Here is a 13,861-nt window from a genome sequence, read left to right as displayed (position 1 = left end):
GGAAGAGATGGCTCCGCTGGATGTTCTGGGTGGGCGAGGGGGGAGGGGCTTTCTGCCTTGTTTGTGTCAGGCTGCTTGATTCTCAGGAGGTCAGCGCCCTCCCCCTGACTGTGCCCCGGGACCTGGCTTCTTCTACTGTGGGCACAGCTCCCTGGATCTGCCTGGCTGTGACAGGTGGAAACATGGTTGGCATGTTCTGACCGACTCCAGAGTCCACGGGTTCTGCCAGCCCTCAAGTGGGCACCTCCTCCGTGGAGACCAACCTTGTCCAGGATTTCTGCCCCGTCCAGGCCTGGTTGTGGCTGTAGGCAGTGGCGTGAGACCACACAGGCGTGCAGGTGAGAGGCCAGGTCTCGGGGTCACAGGCCGAAGGGCTAAAGTGGGCCCTCAGCAGGGTCTCCTGCCCACCCACAGACACCCTCTTTCTTCCTTTCCCTTCAAGAGATTAGGGGCTTTTATTGCGTTTTTGTTTTTAGGGGGGGCTTTTTGGAGGCATCCCAGAGCATTTGGCTAGATGTAGTTTGTTTGCAGATGGGGGAAACTGAGGCCTGGAGAAGGTGAGAGATTTGAGTGGTCAGGGGAAAGGAACAGAGAATGGCCTGCAAAATCCCTGTCTCGTTACCCCACACATCAGGAGTGTCATCTCCCCTAGAAACGTCAGCCTTGATGCTGGTGTGTAATCCTTAATCGGCCTTGTTCACAGCTGTGTCCGTGCTCCTGCAGGGGTGTCTGGCATGAGGCAGTGACTAGAGCAGACAAAAGAGGATGGGGACTGGCATGAGTGACTGGTGTGGTCGCTGGCGTTGACCCCTGTTCCCCCGAGCACCTCCTTGCCTTGTCTCAGTTGACGCTCTCAGGAGCCCTGGGAGGAAGGCATGTCAGTTCTCCCTGCTCAGAGATGGGGAAACTGAGTCCTAGAGAGTGGCACGAGTTAAAAGTACTCATGGTTGTGTGTTTTATAGGGAATGGAGACTAGATTTCCTCCTACAGCCGGGCACCCTTGGCGCCAGGGCCTGCTGCTCTCCTGCCCGTTCCCAGCAGCAGGTGTGTGGGCTGCATGTTTATCCCTGGGGCTTAACTCCGCTGCCTGCCTGCCTGTTATGCCAGCAGCCCCCAAGCAGCGCGGGCAGCGCCTCCTCGACATGTCTGAAAGAGAGCTCCCAGCTCCTGCTTGCATGCCTCCAGAGACAGGGTGCCCGCTCCTCTAAAACCAAACCAGGCTGGCCCATTTGTGGACAGTGTGACTGAGCTGGAATTGGCCTCTCCTGGTCCCAGCCCTGCCCTCTGGGGGCAGGCACGGCAACTCCCTCTGCCCCTTGAGGTTTGGAAGGAGATTCTGAGCCTCTTACCTTCCAGGCTATCCAATCCCACTCTCAACTCACCCCACCCGTAGCTGGGAACATCCTCCCCGTGTCATATAGGGCTTTTTAATTATCACAAGTTTTATTTTCAGGTCTCCTCCCTCCTTGTAATAATAGGGAATTTGCTAAACTTTTGTGTCACTAGCCTTTTAAGAGAAAAAAGGACGGAGTTGAAAAACAGCTCATGGGTTGGCTGGAAGGCTATCAGATAAGGCTGTGGCCCAGGAGCCAGGACAATGTCCCGTTGTTCCTGCCACCCCCCCCACCCTCACAGTAGGCTGCTCTTGGTGCCTGGCTATATCTCCCAACAGCAGCTCCGCCCGTGCCTGTGGCGTGCCCACATTTCCCGGGCTCCTGGGCCCTGGGCGCCGCTGCCCAACCCCAGCCAACCCCGCGGCTCTTCCACCCGACCTGGAGCGAAGCGGGTCACGGCGAGCAGGTCAGCTGGCTGTGGCCCTGCGTGGCCGCCTGTGGGCAGAGGGGAAGGCGAGGCTTGCACGGACAGCGTTAGGCTTGGAGTCTGCTGAACGGGGTTCCAGTCCCCCTTGGCCACTTGCTGCCTGTGCGATCTTGGGCACGACACCTGGCCTTTCTGAGGTGCGGTACCTCAGTCCTGATGGGTTCTCATGAGAACTGGGTAAGGAGACAGGTGGGAAAGTGGTGTGGAGTGGGGCTCAGCCACCTGGCCCGGGTGTGAGCATTTGTCTGTCTGGAGAGACCAGGGACAGTGTGATGGTGGCTGCATTCGGACTGGGCTTTGAACGCTGACAGGAAAGGCTGTTGTCGGGCAGAGAGTGGAGGGAAGGGTGGGACGGGTTCAGGAAACAGCCTGGGCAGAGGTCCCCCCAGAGGGAGGGAGTTCCTGCTGGCCTGGGACCCGCTGGCGAGGAGAGTCTAGGTCCTTTGCCAGGGTGTGGTGTGGCAGGGGTAGAGTTTCGGGGAGGGCTCAACCCCAGGGTGAAGCACTGAGACTTGATTCTCCGTAGGCTGTGAGGGGAGCGCCGAGGGCAGGAGTGACACTATGTTGGGCAGAGGGGCCCATCTGGTGGGAGGGCACTGCCCCCCTCCCCCACTGCCCCCCAGGCCCTGGCCAAGACCTCTCAGAGGCAGAGGAGGTCAGGGCAGGCCTCCCTCCCCTGTGGCCTTGGCTCTCCTGTCTGTGACCTGAGAATCGTGGCACCACCCCCCCCTCCCAGGAAGTGTGAGGATTCCATGGCATGGAGGACGCAGGTAAAGGCCACCTGAACAGCTGGTCCAGGTCAGGAAGGGGGGACTGCAGAGGACATGGGGCCTCTAGTGACTGGGCGGCTGTCAAAGGTCTAGAGCATCAGCTGGGTCTGGGACGGTCTCGGGAGGATGCGGCTGTGATGGAGGGTGCAGCCACAGAGGGTTGGATGAGCCCCTGACCTTGGGAGACATGGAGGGAGCGCCCCATACCTGGACAGATCAAGAGGAGGGGTGTTTCTTGGAGATTCTGGGCAAGCACCAGGGTGCTGCTCTTGGGAACTGGCCGTGGGCAGGCGGCTGCCCCGAAGGCCGGTGCTTTCTCCCACTAACAGCGTCTGAGGGACCAGGGAGGATTGTCCTCATCCCAGCTGACCTCCTCCCCCTCCCCCAGGCTTAGCTGACCTCAGCTCCTGCGGTGTTGGGGCTTTGATCCAGGAACTCTGAATCTTAGCGCTGATCCAGACCCAGCCCTCCCCACGAGGAGCCCCCTTCCTGGTAAGGAGACAGCTCTGTGACAGGCCTTCCCAGCACAGCCTAATGAACATTAGGGTTTGAGGTCGCTCTCTGCCCTGGGAGTCTGAGAAGGCTTCCTGGAAGAAGAGGCTCTGATGCTGGGTATTGAAGGTTGGATAGGACAAGGGGATTTCTAGGTGGAGGGGACTGCCTGTGCCTGGAGGCCTGCCTGAGGGAATCGTGACCCCTGGGGAAGAGGAGCCCAGGGTGAGGTGGGACAGGCAGATGCACCCCGGCCAGCAGGGCTGCAGCTGAGCCCATGTGGTCTTGATGGGAAAGCCCCTCTTCATGACTCCATCGCCTGGGGGAATGCCTCTCCCTGCAGACCCTCTCTCCAGCACTTCAGTGTGTGCGTGTTACCACTTATTGCTATTTGAGACAGAGAGTCCTTCTTTATCTTTCAGATGAGGAAAGGGCCCCTGGGGGGGTTGGGGCACGGACAGGGGTCACTTCAGGAGGAAGCTGAGACCCTGAGCCGGTCACCTGCCTTCCCTGAAGCAGGCCTCGCCGGGGTCCGGTGGGCATCCTCTCAGCCTTGTGAGGATTCAGCCAAGTGCAGTGTGTGCTGTTTCCTGCGGGCACAGCCCAGGGCGAGCCTGGCCCAGGTAAGGAGGGCCAGGCACGTGGAGCCCACAGCACTGCCGTGGGACCTGGTTCTGTGGCCTCTCTGACCCAATGTGGTGTCCCTGGCAGGGTTGTTGTGAGGAGTAGCTCAGACCTGGGCTGTGGGGATAACCTGCACGAGCAGAGGTCCCCTGCGACGGATTTTGTCTTCCTTGGTGCCATCTCACCAAAGACTGAGGCTCTGGTCCCCAGATACCACAGGAGGTCCCCGGCGGGTGCCGTCACAGACTGAGCTGAGCACTGGGGGAGGCCACACAGTGGGTGTGTTGGGCCAGCTTCTCTCCCACCCCAGCCTCGGGGCAGCAGAGGCCCTGCATACGATGGTGTCAGAGCGCAGACCTCCACGCCACAGAGGGCAGCCATGGGCGGGGCTCCCAGACCAACCTGTGTCCTCCTTCCAGCAGGGGGCCTCGGGCAGATGCAGGGACTGCTGCTCCCTGAGCCCATCTTACCTTTCTGTGAAATGGGTAGATGAGTGTTCCTGGCAGAGTTGTGTGCAGTTGAAAGTGACCAGCTGGGTGCCCTGGCCGAGTGGAGGTGGGCGCCCACCAAGCTTCCTGGGTAGGGACACCGTGCCTGCTCGCTGCCCTCTTGCAGCACGGTCCCTCCCGGGATGGGCTTCTGGCCCAGCCTGGGAAGGCAGGAGCTGGAGGTGAGGAAGGAAGTGCCCAGCAACGCTGGCTGGAGCAGAGGCGGGCCGGGTCGAGGCCTGCCGTGGGTGATTGATGGGGCAGGGGTCCCTGCGGTGGAGTTTTAGGGGGTGCTGTGCTGTGGGCCTGGGACAGGGCTGGCTGGCTTCCTGGAAGAGGTAGATCTTAGGCTGTGAGGTGGGCCTGCTGGGTCCAGTGACCATTTTCCCTCCCTGAGCCCCAGTCATCTAGCTTATCAGTCACTGCCACAGGAGCAGTCCCCTGTGCCAGGAGGTCCCACCCTGCAGGGTCACAGCAGACCAGCTCCCCTCTGGGCCCAGAGCTGCATGTCAGGGCTTGGTGAATAGGTGCCCCTTTCTCTCCCCCACGAGCCTTGTGGGGAGCGGGGGGCAGGTGGACTGCAGGCTGAGCGAGAAGGATATGCGTCTGCCTGTGAGTCAGAGAGCAAAGGCCCACTAGCCCTGCCCCATCATAGGGCAGTGGTCAGAGCCTGGCCCTCAGCTCTACTCCCAGAAGCACCTGGGAGATCTAGGAGTAGCCACTGGGCCTCCCTGGACACCCTCCCCCGCCCCCCGCAGTGAGCTTGGGCTGCAGGGGTGGGTGCAGCCCCTGCTTCAGGTCCTCCCACTTAGAGAATCCCTGGGGAGGTGGGGAGGGTCAGGGCTGCCCAGCTGCGGCCAGAATGCCTTAGCCTTGAGCTTCCCGTAGTCCTCCATTCTGTCAGGAGCCTTCGCAGTGAGGCCTGGGCCAGTTGGGGCCTGCTTGTGGGGCAGGATGGTGGGGAAGGAAGAGGAGGGTTCTGCAGCCACGGGTTCCGGGGTTTGGCTGCTTTGGGGTCTGGCCTGGGCCCGCTGGGCTCCTGGGCTGTAGAACGAAGGCCCCCTCGGGTCTCCCTGGGCAGGCCCTGTCTGCTGAGTGTGCCTCTCTCTCCTCTCCCCAGCCGGCTCGTTCAGTTGCCCCAGGCAGGAGGCGGTGCCGCAGCCTGCCAGCTCCTCCCTATGTAGAATACTTCCTGGGTGCCCGCTCCACCCGCCCCAGCTCCCAGCATCTTACCTGGCAGGGCTTTCCGGGCTGGGCCAGAAAGCAGCCTGATCTTGATCGGTGGGCTGGGTTTTCAGCCCTGGACAGCGGGCCTGGGGGCTCTGGGTCTCAGCCCTTCCGAGGTGGGTGATTTCCCCGGCAACTGAGGTAGGGCGTCCCTTGTACTGAGGTATGGAGGGAGGCCCAGGGTGGAATCTCAACAGAGTGGATGGCAGACCCAGCCACCACATTGGTCAGTGCCGTGATGGGAAGGAGGCTGGGCCGTTCGAGCAGGACGTGGAGGGTTTGTCACCGGGAGAAGCCTGTCAGCACCTGGTGTGGCCGCAGCAGTGCGTGTGTGCGGTGTGGTCTCCCGGAGAGGGTTCTGGAGGAGCAGAGGCACCACAGCTGTGCGTGCCAGTGGCCTTGGGCCTCGAGTGCGTCCTGGGGAGGTTTGGCTGGGTTCTGACCTGACTTTAGCCTGCCTCACAGCTTCCCTCTGGTCCGCTCCCCTGGGAGCTTTCAGGAGTCCTGCCTGAGGGCATTGACTCGGCTCCAGGGATCTGGGCCCTGCTCTGCGCCAGCTTCATGCTGGGCATGGGGGAGCCCGACTGGGTCTCTTGGGTTGGGCTGTGAGGTCCCCAAGAGCTGGGGTCCCAGTTCCAGCCCTGATTCCCATGCAGTGCCTAGCACAGGACAGCGTGTCAGGGAGGGCTGTTGCCATGGAGAAGTATAGGGGCTGGAGGGTGGCCTCTGTCAGCCTGTGAAGCCCTCTGGGCAGGGTCTGTTCGGCTCATCTCTGGATTCCTGGGTCCACACATGGTGGACCTCAGGCCCTCTTACCACAGGTGGTTATGGAAATGGGTTATGGGGTGTATGTGCCCTACAGGGAGGTCTGTGGTGGTCCTGCCAGGCCTCACTGACCTGAGAGAGGGTCTTTGGCGAGACAGGGAGAGGTGATGGCCTGAGCCTTGGACCCGGAGGCCAGGAGCTGAAAAGCAGAGGGTGTTGGGGGAAGGAGGTCTGGGTGAGCTAAGGCCAGGGTTTGGACTGTGGACATGAGTAGGGGCGAGGCCTGCCCAGCCTCTCCCGGGGTGGTCTTTGCAAGCCTGACTGGTCCTCTGGCTTTTCCTGTGCCCCGACTGTGGGAGGGGGCCCAGTGGGGCATTGCTGTGTCCCCTGTTGACTCTGGAAAGGGACGTTTGCCTTTCCGAGGTGGACTCTGTCGAGCACCGGAGCAGATGCCATCTAAGGCGCTTTCCTCGTGAAGTGCCGAGGAAACTGAGGCTCAGAGAGGGGAAGTGACTTGTCTAGGCCCACGTGGTAGGTGAGCAGTGGGCCCAGGTCCAAGGCCAGGTCTGTCAGAGCCAGTCCTGGTCCAGGTTCCATTTGGGCATCAGGTGGAGTGAACTACCTGTGCTCTTTGTGCCTATGCTGGACCCACTGACTCTGGCCTGACCCCCCAACCCCAGCCTGTGGACCCTGTCTGAGTCTCAGCTCTTGGGCACCGTGCAGAGATGGCTGCACCCCTTCTGTTTTGAGCCTCACGGTCTGTAAGAAAGGAGCAGCAGAGTTCCCGGTGCTCCTGCATTGCCTGGGGCCAGTGGGCGGAGTGGGATGGTGTACGAGAAAGGGTTCTGTCGGCAGTGATGTCCTGGACAAATGTTGGAACAGGGCAACTGCTTCTGTTTTGGATGGGGACTGGAGCGGAGGGGAGGGGATGGGATGGGGAAGGCACCAGACCCCCAGAAGGCTGCCTGGGTCGGGTCCGCTCTTCTCTGTGGGTCTCGGGCTGCTGAGAAGCCAGGTCCAGCCCTACCCTGCACCCAGTGCTGACTTTCAACTCCTTACCTCCCCGCCGGCCCCCCCCGGCCAACCCCCCGCCACTTAGGGGCTGAGCCCTTTACCCAGAGTCCTGCCTTGGGGCAAAGGGACTGGCTGGTCTCCGTGACTCCAGCACCATGATGTCGCCTCCCCCCAACTCTGCCTTACGACAGAAAGGACCGTGGGAGTTGAGGGGAGTGATTGCCTCCAAATGGGGGGTTCTGGGCAGGCTTCCTGGAGGAGAAGGGAAGGGAGGGGACAGGGCAGGCCTGACCTGACGCACCCTGCTGCCCTCCCCCCAGGTCCCATCTGATGCCGAGGCTGAAGGAGTCTCGCTCGCACGAGTCCCTGCTCAGCCCCAGCAGCGCGGTGGAGGCGCTGGACCTCAGCATGGAGGAGGAGGTGGTCATCAAGCCAGTGCACAGCAGCATCCTGGGCCAGGACTACTGCTTCGAGGTGGGTCCTGCCGCAGGGGCGGGGCGGGTACCGGTGTCCTCTTCCCGCGAGGCCAGGTCTCCTCCAGACGCCCGCCTAGAGTGCTGCCTGGCCTCCGCAGGGGCCAGGCTCTTGGGGACAGCGGCCAGAATCTGTCATAGCTTTTGCCTCCTAAGAGACCAAGTGGAGCTGGGAGACGGGGGCTTCATTCCTGCTCTGTGGCCTCCTTGGAGACAGATCAGCACTGTCCCCCATGCTGGGAAGTGCAAGAGGTCCAAGTGGGTGGGGGGGAGTTCAAGGCGTATGTGGAATGGCTCAAGCCCCAGAGCTGGTCTCGAGGCCTGCTCACCCCTCCTGCAAAACCACTCCAGTGCATTATAGGGCAGTGGGGAGTGTCCCCTTTTCTGGCCCTGTCCCTGCCTCTGCGTGGTGAAAGGCAGAATCTTTCCTGCCCCGGCGTTCTGTGACCCAAGGTTTGAGAGCAGAGGGTCAGCCACCCAACCTGACAGGGCTGTTACCGAGGATCACCTGTCCAGTGCTTCCCTGTAGATGGGGAATCTGAGGCCCAGTGAGGGCAAGACAATGTCAAAGGTCACCCTACAAGCCCGAGGCCAAGCCAGAGCCAGGGTAACTAATGTCGCAGGTGTTGCTGGGAGTTTCTAATTGCTTCTCTAATTATTCATGTTCTCTTCCCACCTCTGTTTCTGGGAAGCTTCCCACCCCCAACAGTCTTGCATAATTAGGAGAGCTTTCTGACAGAGGCACGACCCTGGGACTAATAGGGCAACCTCCCGGCACCCCCAGCTCCAGGGGAAGAGGAGGGTGGTGCCTGGCATCTGCCCTAGCCCTGTGCCCACTGGGTGCCGTTTCCGGTTCAGGACTCCTGGCCTAGCTGGGCTCCTTCTGGCCTCTGACTTCTCTCTGGGGCGGGCTGAAGATGGTGCCTGCCCACTGGTCCACAGCAGGGGGTGCTGTGGCTTCTGCAGGCCCGTGAACGGCTAGATAAAGCGTCTGGTTCCCTGGTGGAGACCTCGGCGTGCCGGGGACAGCGGGAACAGGGCAGGAACAGCTTGGGCTGGGCTTGCTCACCTGGAGGAGACCAGAAGATGGGCAAGTCAGACAGGGAGGGGAGGGTGAGGGTTCCAGGCAGGACCCCAGGGCCCAGCACACCCAGACAGCCCAGTTCTCAGTGCTCTAGTCTGGCCCCAAGTAGGTTAGCCTTCTGTGACCGCCATTGCTGTCACTGTCACTTGGCAAGAGAAGCATCACCAGCAGGTGTCCGCTGAGGACCAAGGTGACCCTCGTGCCAACCCGTGGTTGTCTGCTAGGTGCCTGTGGCTCCACCGCTAGAGGGAGACTTGGGTGAAGCCTTGCTCTCTGACTCGTGCGGGGGCCCGTGCCCTCTGCCTCCCACCATCTCCAGGAGAATGAGGTTGGACTCAGAAAGGTGCTTTCCTGTGGTCAGAGGGCACTGAGGCAGGGGTGAGGAGCCAGGACTAGGCACCAGCTGGCACGGGGCTGGGCCACCCTCCTGTCACCGTCTTGCTCTGGGACCACAGGTCTTGGTGCACCACCCGCAAATGTGAAATATGGGAGTCGTTGTTCTGCCTCCTGCCTGGGGCTGGGGTGCGGTCAGACCCGGCAGCCGAAACTCCCCCAAGTCCTGGAGGTCCTCCATCACGCCTCCTTGCTGCCTTCCCCTCCCCGTTACGCTGTCCTGCCCGTCCCCCACAGGTGACGACGTCGTCGGGAAGCAAGTGCTTCTCCTGCCGGTCAGCGGCCGAGCGGGACAAGTGGATGGAGAACCTGCGGCGAGCGGTGCATCCCAACAAGGTGGGCCTGTGTCCGCTGTCCCCAGAGCACGGGGGTGGAGGCTAGACTCAGAGCAGAGCACAGACGCCGACGTGAGGGAGCAGACGGAGGGGTCTCTGGTGTGGCCTGGGCTTGGGGGTGCAGGCAGCCTGCGTGCAGGCAGGGCCCGAGCGGGCCGTAGTGCTGGGCTCTGAAAGAGGCTGACTCGTGCTGGGGGCCTCAGCCTTCGAAGCTGCACACTGAAGACGCTGGGCCAGAGAACTGAGCACTGGGGTTTTGGGTGCTGGTGTCCATCTGCCTGGAGCTCTTGACCCTCTCCCCCCCGGCCGAATCCTGCTCATCCCTTCGAGTCCAGCTTCGCTTTCTGTTCCCTCCTCCAGGCGAGCGCCGCCGGCCCAGGCTGGTGCCCTCCTGTGTTCCTACTGCCCCCAGGCTTCTCCCAGAAGGTTCCTGGGACCCCGACTGTCATCACTTGCTTCTGTGTCTGCCTCCCTGGCCAGCTTGGCCTGGGCTGAGTCCTGGTCGCCATGACATTACTAAGGAAGGGCCTTAGTGATGGTCTTACCTCTAAGTGACTTTGCAGACCAGCAAACTGCAGGGGAGCCAGTAAACGGCTGTCGTGTGCCAGGCATCGTGCCAGCCTCTTACCTGCTCTGTACTCGGTTTTAATTCCCAAGGGAATAAAAAAAAGGGAGTTGAGGCTTAGATGGTCACTTGCCCACGGTCAGTGAGCTAGGGCGAAGTAGAGCAGAGATCCAGCCCCATAGCTCCACGGCCGTCAGACTCCAGAGCTGTCCCTCGCCCGGGGCCCGGTCCCTCCAGGCTCCAAGAGCTCTTCCCCGCTACGGGCTGGGCGATGGGCAGGCGGCTGGGCCCCCAGTCACCGCGGCCCCCCTGTGTGTGCGCGCAGGACAACAGCCGGCGCGTGGAGCACATCCTGAAGCTGTGGGTGATCGAGGCCAAGGACCTGCCTGCCAAGAAGAAGTACCTGTGCGAGCTGTGCCTGGACGACGTGCTGTACGCACGCACCACGGGCAAGCTCAAGACTGACAACGTCTTCTGGGGCGAGCACTTCGAGTTCCACAACCTGCCACCCCTGCGCACCGTCACCGTCCACCTGTACCGCGAGACGGACAAGAAGAAGAAGAAGGAACGCAACAGCTACCTGGGCCTGGTGAGCCTGCCCGCCGCCTCCGTGGCCGGCCGGCAGTTCGTGGAGAAGTGGTACCCGGTAGTGACGCCCAACCCCAAGAGCGGCAAGGGCCCCGGGCCCATGATCCGCATCAAGGCGCGCTACCAGACCATCACCATCCTGCCCATGGAGATGTACAAGGAGTTTGCCGAGCACATCACCAACCACTACCTGGGGCTCTGCGCCGCCCTCGAGCCCATCCTCAGCGCCAAGACCAAGGAGGAGATGGCATCGGCCCTGGTGCACATCCTTCAGAGCACGGGCAAGGTGAAGGTAGGTGTGTGGGCCTCAGGCGGGACCCCACCTCATGTTGCCCCGTGGGAGGCTGGGTGACGTGATGGATTACCTACCGGTCCCCATGTCCACGTCATGGATTTCAGCTCTGGTGGAGGCACTGGTCACAGCCAGGTGAGTTTCTGAAACCCAAGAGATGCATCGTGGAGGGTGGGGACTTCGTGCTCCTTCGCCGTGGTTGGAGCTGATCACAGAGGCGGGTATGGAGCCCCTGGACCGGAGCACACCTTGCAGTGAGGAAATGGGTTTAGGGACTTCACCCACTGCCCCAGAGGGCTGGCCCCTCCCTGAGGCTCGAGGCGAGCAGGCCACGAGGCCCACCTCTGCCGGCACACAGGTCCCAGCGACCCAGACACACACGTCCAGTGAGGTGTTGAGTTTGGGACACATCCCAACAGGTGACCGCCAGGGTGCAGGCCGCTGTCCGAGCCCCAGACTCCCCCCTCACTCCCAGTTCACACACATGGGACACAGTCACTATTGCAGCCGTCTGTTTGACGGGCAGCCTGCCACAGCTACAGCCGTCCCCAGCTCCAGAGTCTCTAGGAGCAGAGCTCATCTAAAGCCCTCCAGCAGGCCCTACTTCAGGGCCGGGGCGGGGCCCCTCTCCTGGCCTTTCACCTGCCTCTCCCTGCCAGGCCACACCTCAGCCCCACCCACTTGGCTTTGGAGACAGGTAGGCTCCTTCTGGAAGGCTCCACACGCCTACCTGCCCATCCTACCTGCCCATCCGCAGTGGAGTGTGGTTCTGTGGGCCTCGAGGGCACACCTCCCCCTCTCCACCCTGCCCCCTCCCTTGGATGCAGTGGAGAAGGGCTGGACGTGGGGTCCATCCACGCTGCAGAGGCCTTGCGTGCTGGCCCCGGGAGCTGGGCCTCTGCCCTCTGGACGTGGTGTGGTTTGCGGCCTGTGGTGGGGGTGAGGGACTGCCCTGGTCAAGGTCCTGAGCCCTCAGCCTGGGCTTGGGGAAGACACGGGCAGGGCAGGGCCGGGCCTCAGGTCCGCAGGCAGAGCCCAGGGCATGTGCTCCGTTGGGGCCCTTATCCTCTATCTGTTCCTGGAAGGCCCTGGCCTCCTTCGGGCCCTTCAGAGCCCCTGCCTGTTGGGCTCATGGTGTGGGACCAACGCAGGCACAGGGAGGGGCGCTTTCCCAGCATGGGCCCCGTGGGGTCCAGCACTCGGTTCCTCCGCGTTGTTGGACCACCTTCCCCTGCCCCCAGCCTCTGACCTGCCTGGGCGAAGCTGCATGTGGGACCATCTCTTAATTTCTTGCTTAGCAGTGGGAAGGGGGCTAGAAACTAAGTGAATGGAAGCCCTGCCTCCAGAGGGAGTTCCAGGGAGGCAGCAGGGGCTGGAGCAGCATCCTCTCTGTCTCTGTGTCTGTTCTTCCAGTACGTGGCCCCCGAGGGCTGGGCTGGCCTGGGAGTCTGACTCCGATCTGAAGGGACCTTTGCTCTCATACTCACAGCTGAGACAGAAGAATCAGGGTGCTTATTGTGGAAGGAGGTGGAAGCCAGGGCTGCAGCCTCCCAGTGGGCCCTTAGGTGGGGAGAGCAATAGGTGGAAGGATAGGAAGTAACTCGGGCTGCTGGCATGACGTTTGTCCGAACTCTGACCACTTGGGCACTGATGGGTGCGATGCCTCTCGAAAGCACGTGACGAGGGCCCTGCAGTCCCGGGGGAGGGCTATGTGGGGGGCACCTGGCACGTTCTCCTGGCCGTCCCCCCTCCCCTCAGTGCGAGGGGAGGGACAGGGCCTGGAAACAAGAGACTCGGGCCCAGTGTGGCCCAGGTAGCTGTGTGGCCTTGGACAGGTCCCTGTCCTGTTCTGTGCCTCTTCCCCCTTGTTGGGTCCTAGCTCTAAGCAGAGAGCCCCTCCTCTTCCCCACCTGGGCCTCGCGCCTGCCCCAGGAGTTCAGGAAGCCCTGTGGGCAGGAGCAGAGCAGTACACGCAGTACTTACCTCTGCTGTCGTGTGTTCAGAGAGGGGGCCCTGGAGGTCACCTGTGGTCAGGAAGGGGTCCTCATGCTGTGTGGTCCCCGGAGAGGCCAACTGCCACTTCCCGCCAGCCCCTCCTGTCTCTCCATTGGCCAGCCAGCCAGGTCTCCGGGACCCGGAGTTCGGTTCTGTATTTCAAGGGACACTTGTGATTTCAGATGGGGCCCAGAGTCGTGCCCATCGGAGTGAGGAATTTCCAGAGCTCCAGAAGCCCTGGCCCGCACTGGCCAGTGCAGCCTCTGTGCAGGGCGGCCCCTGGCCCGACTGTCACCCTCCTCCGGGTCTCCGACTTCCTGCCTCCTGCCTATCCTCCCCCCATCCCCCAAGTCACAAGGCTGGCCGTGGGCGTGAGGAGGCGCAGGCTCCAGGGAGGAGTTTCCACCTGGGTGATGCAGCAGGTTCATCGTGCAGCCTCCCTGCAGTCGGGAGGGAAGGCGTGGGCTCAGGTTCCCTCCTGGTGTCTGCCCGTGAAGCTGTGCCTGGGGCTGAGAGGCTGGTGGGCCGCCTTCCCGCCCAGGCCGAGGTCGGTGCTCTCTCCAACTGAGCACTGGCTCACTGCCTTCCAGGGCAGCCGGACTGCCTCTGCCTCTCTCTCATCCTTGCCTGTGAGGCTACACAGAACGAGCCCATGTCTGGTGTGGGAGACCCCATCAGAGTAATGGGTGGACAGTGGCAGCTGCTTGTGCGAGGGGCAGAGGGCAGCCCACCTGTCCTCTTCGACACTGATGGCACTGGGCGGGGGAGCTCCGCTCCCGTCACCCCACCAGACCTGGGCAGGGCTGAGCAGGGATTTGAGTTCCGCGGGTCCGGCTGGGATACGGGGGCCCATGGGCCGATCCGGTACCCAGCTCTGATGTGGCCATGGCTAGACGTCTCCCCTCATCAGGCTGCCCTGCCCTCACTCCCAGGCA

At 62.3% G+C, this 13,861-nt stretch overlaps 1 protein-coding gene across 15 annotated transcripts in view; it reads left to right on the top strand.

The window, feature by feature from the left end:
• DAB2IP (DAB2 interacting protein) overlaps positions 1–13,861 on the top strand; it is a 195,111-nt gene that overhangs the window by 159,181 nt on the left and 22,069 nt on the right. For all 15 annotated transcript variants that reach the window (XR_004350518.1, XM_032636266.1, XM_032636263.1 and 12 more), the window contains 3 exons: positions 7,522–7,675; positions 9,389–9,487; positions 10,377–10,931. Coding sequence is in view for 14 of the 15 variants with exons in the window: in XM_032636266.1 (XP_032492157.1) it covers positions 7,522–7,675; positions 9,389–9,487; positions 10,377–10,931 (808 nt within the window). In the remaining variant the exon portion in view is untranslated. The remainder of the gene's footprint in view (positions 1–7,521; positions 7,676–9,388; positions 9,488–10,376; positions 10,932–13,861) is intronic.

This window comes from Phocoena sinus, chromosome 6 (assembly GCF_008692025.1).
Source record: "Phocoena sinus isolate mPhoSin1 chromosome 6, mPhoSin1.pri, whole genome shotgun sequence".
NCBI classification, from domain to species: domain Eukaryota; kingdom Metazoa; phylum Chordata; class Mammalia; order Artiodactyla; family Phocoenidae; genus Phocoena; species Phocoena sinus.
The sequence above is the reverse complement of the archived record's forward strand: the minus strand, read 5'-3'. Positions and strand labels throughout refer to the sequence as shown.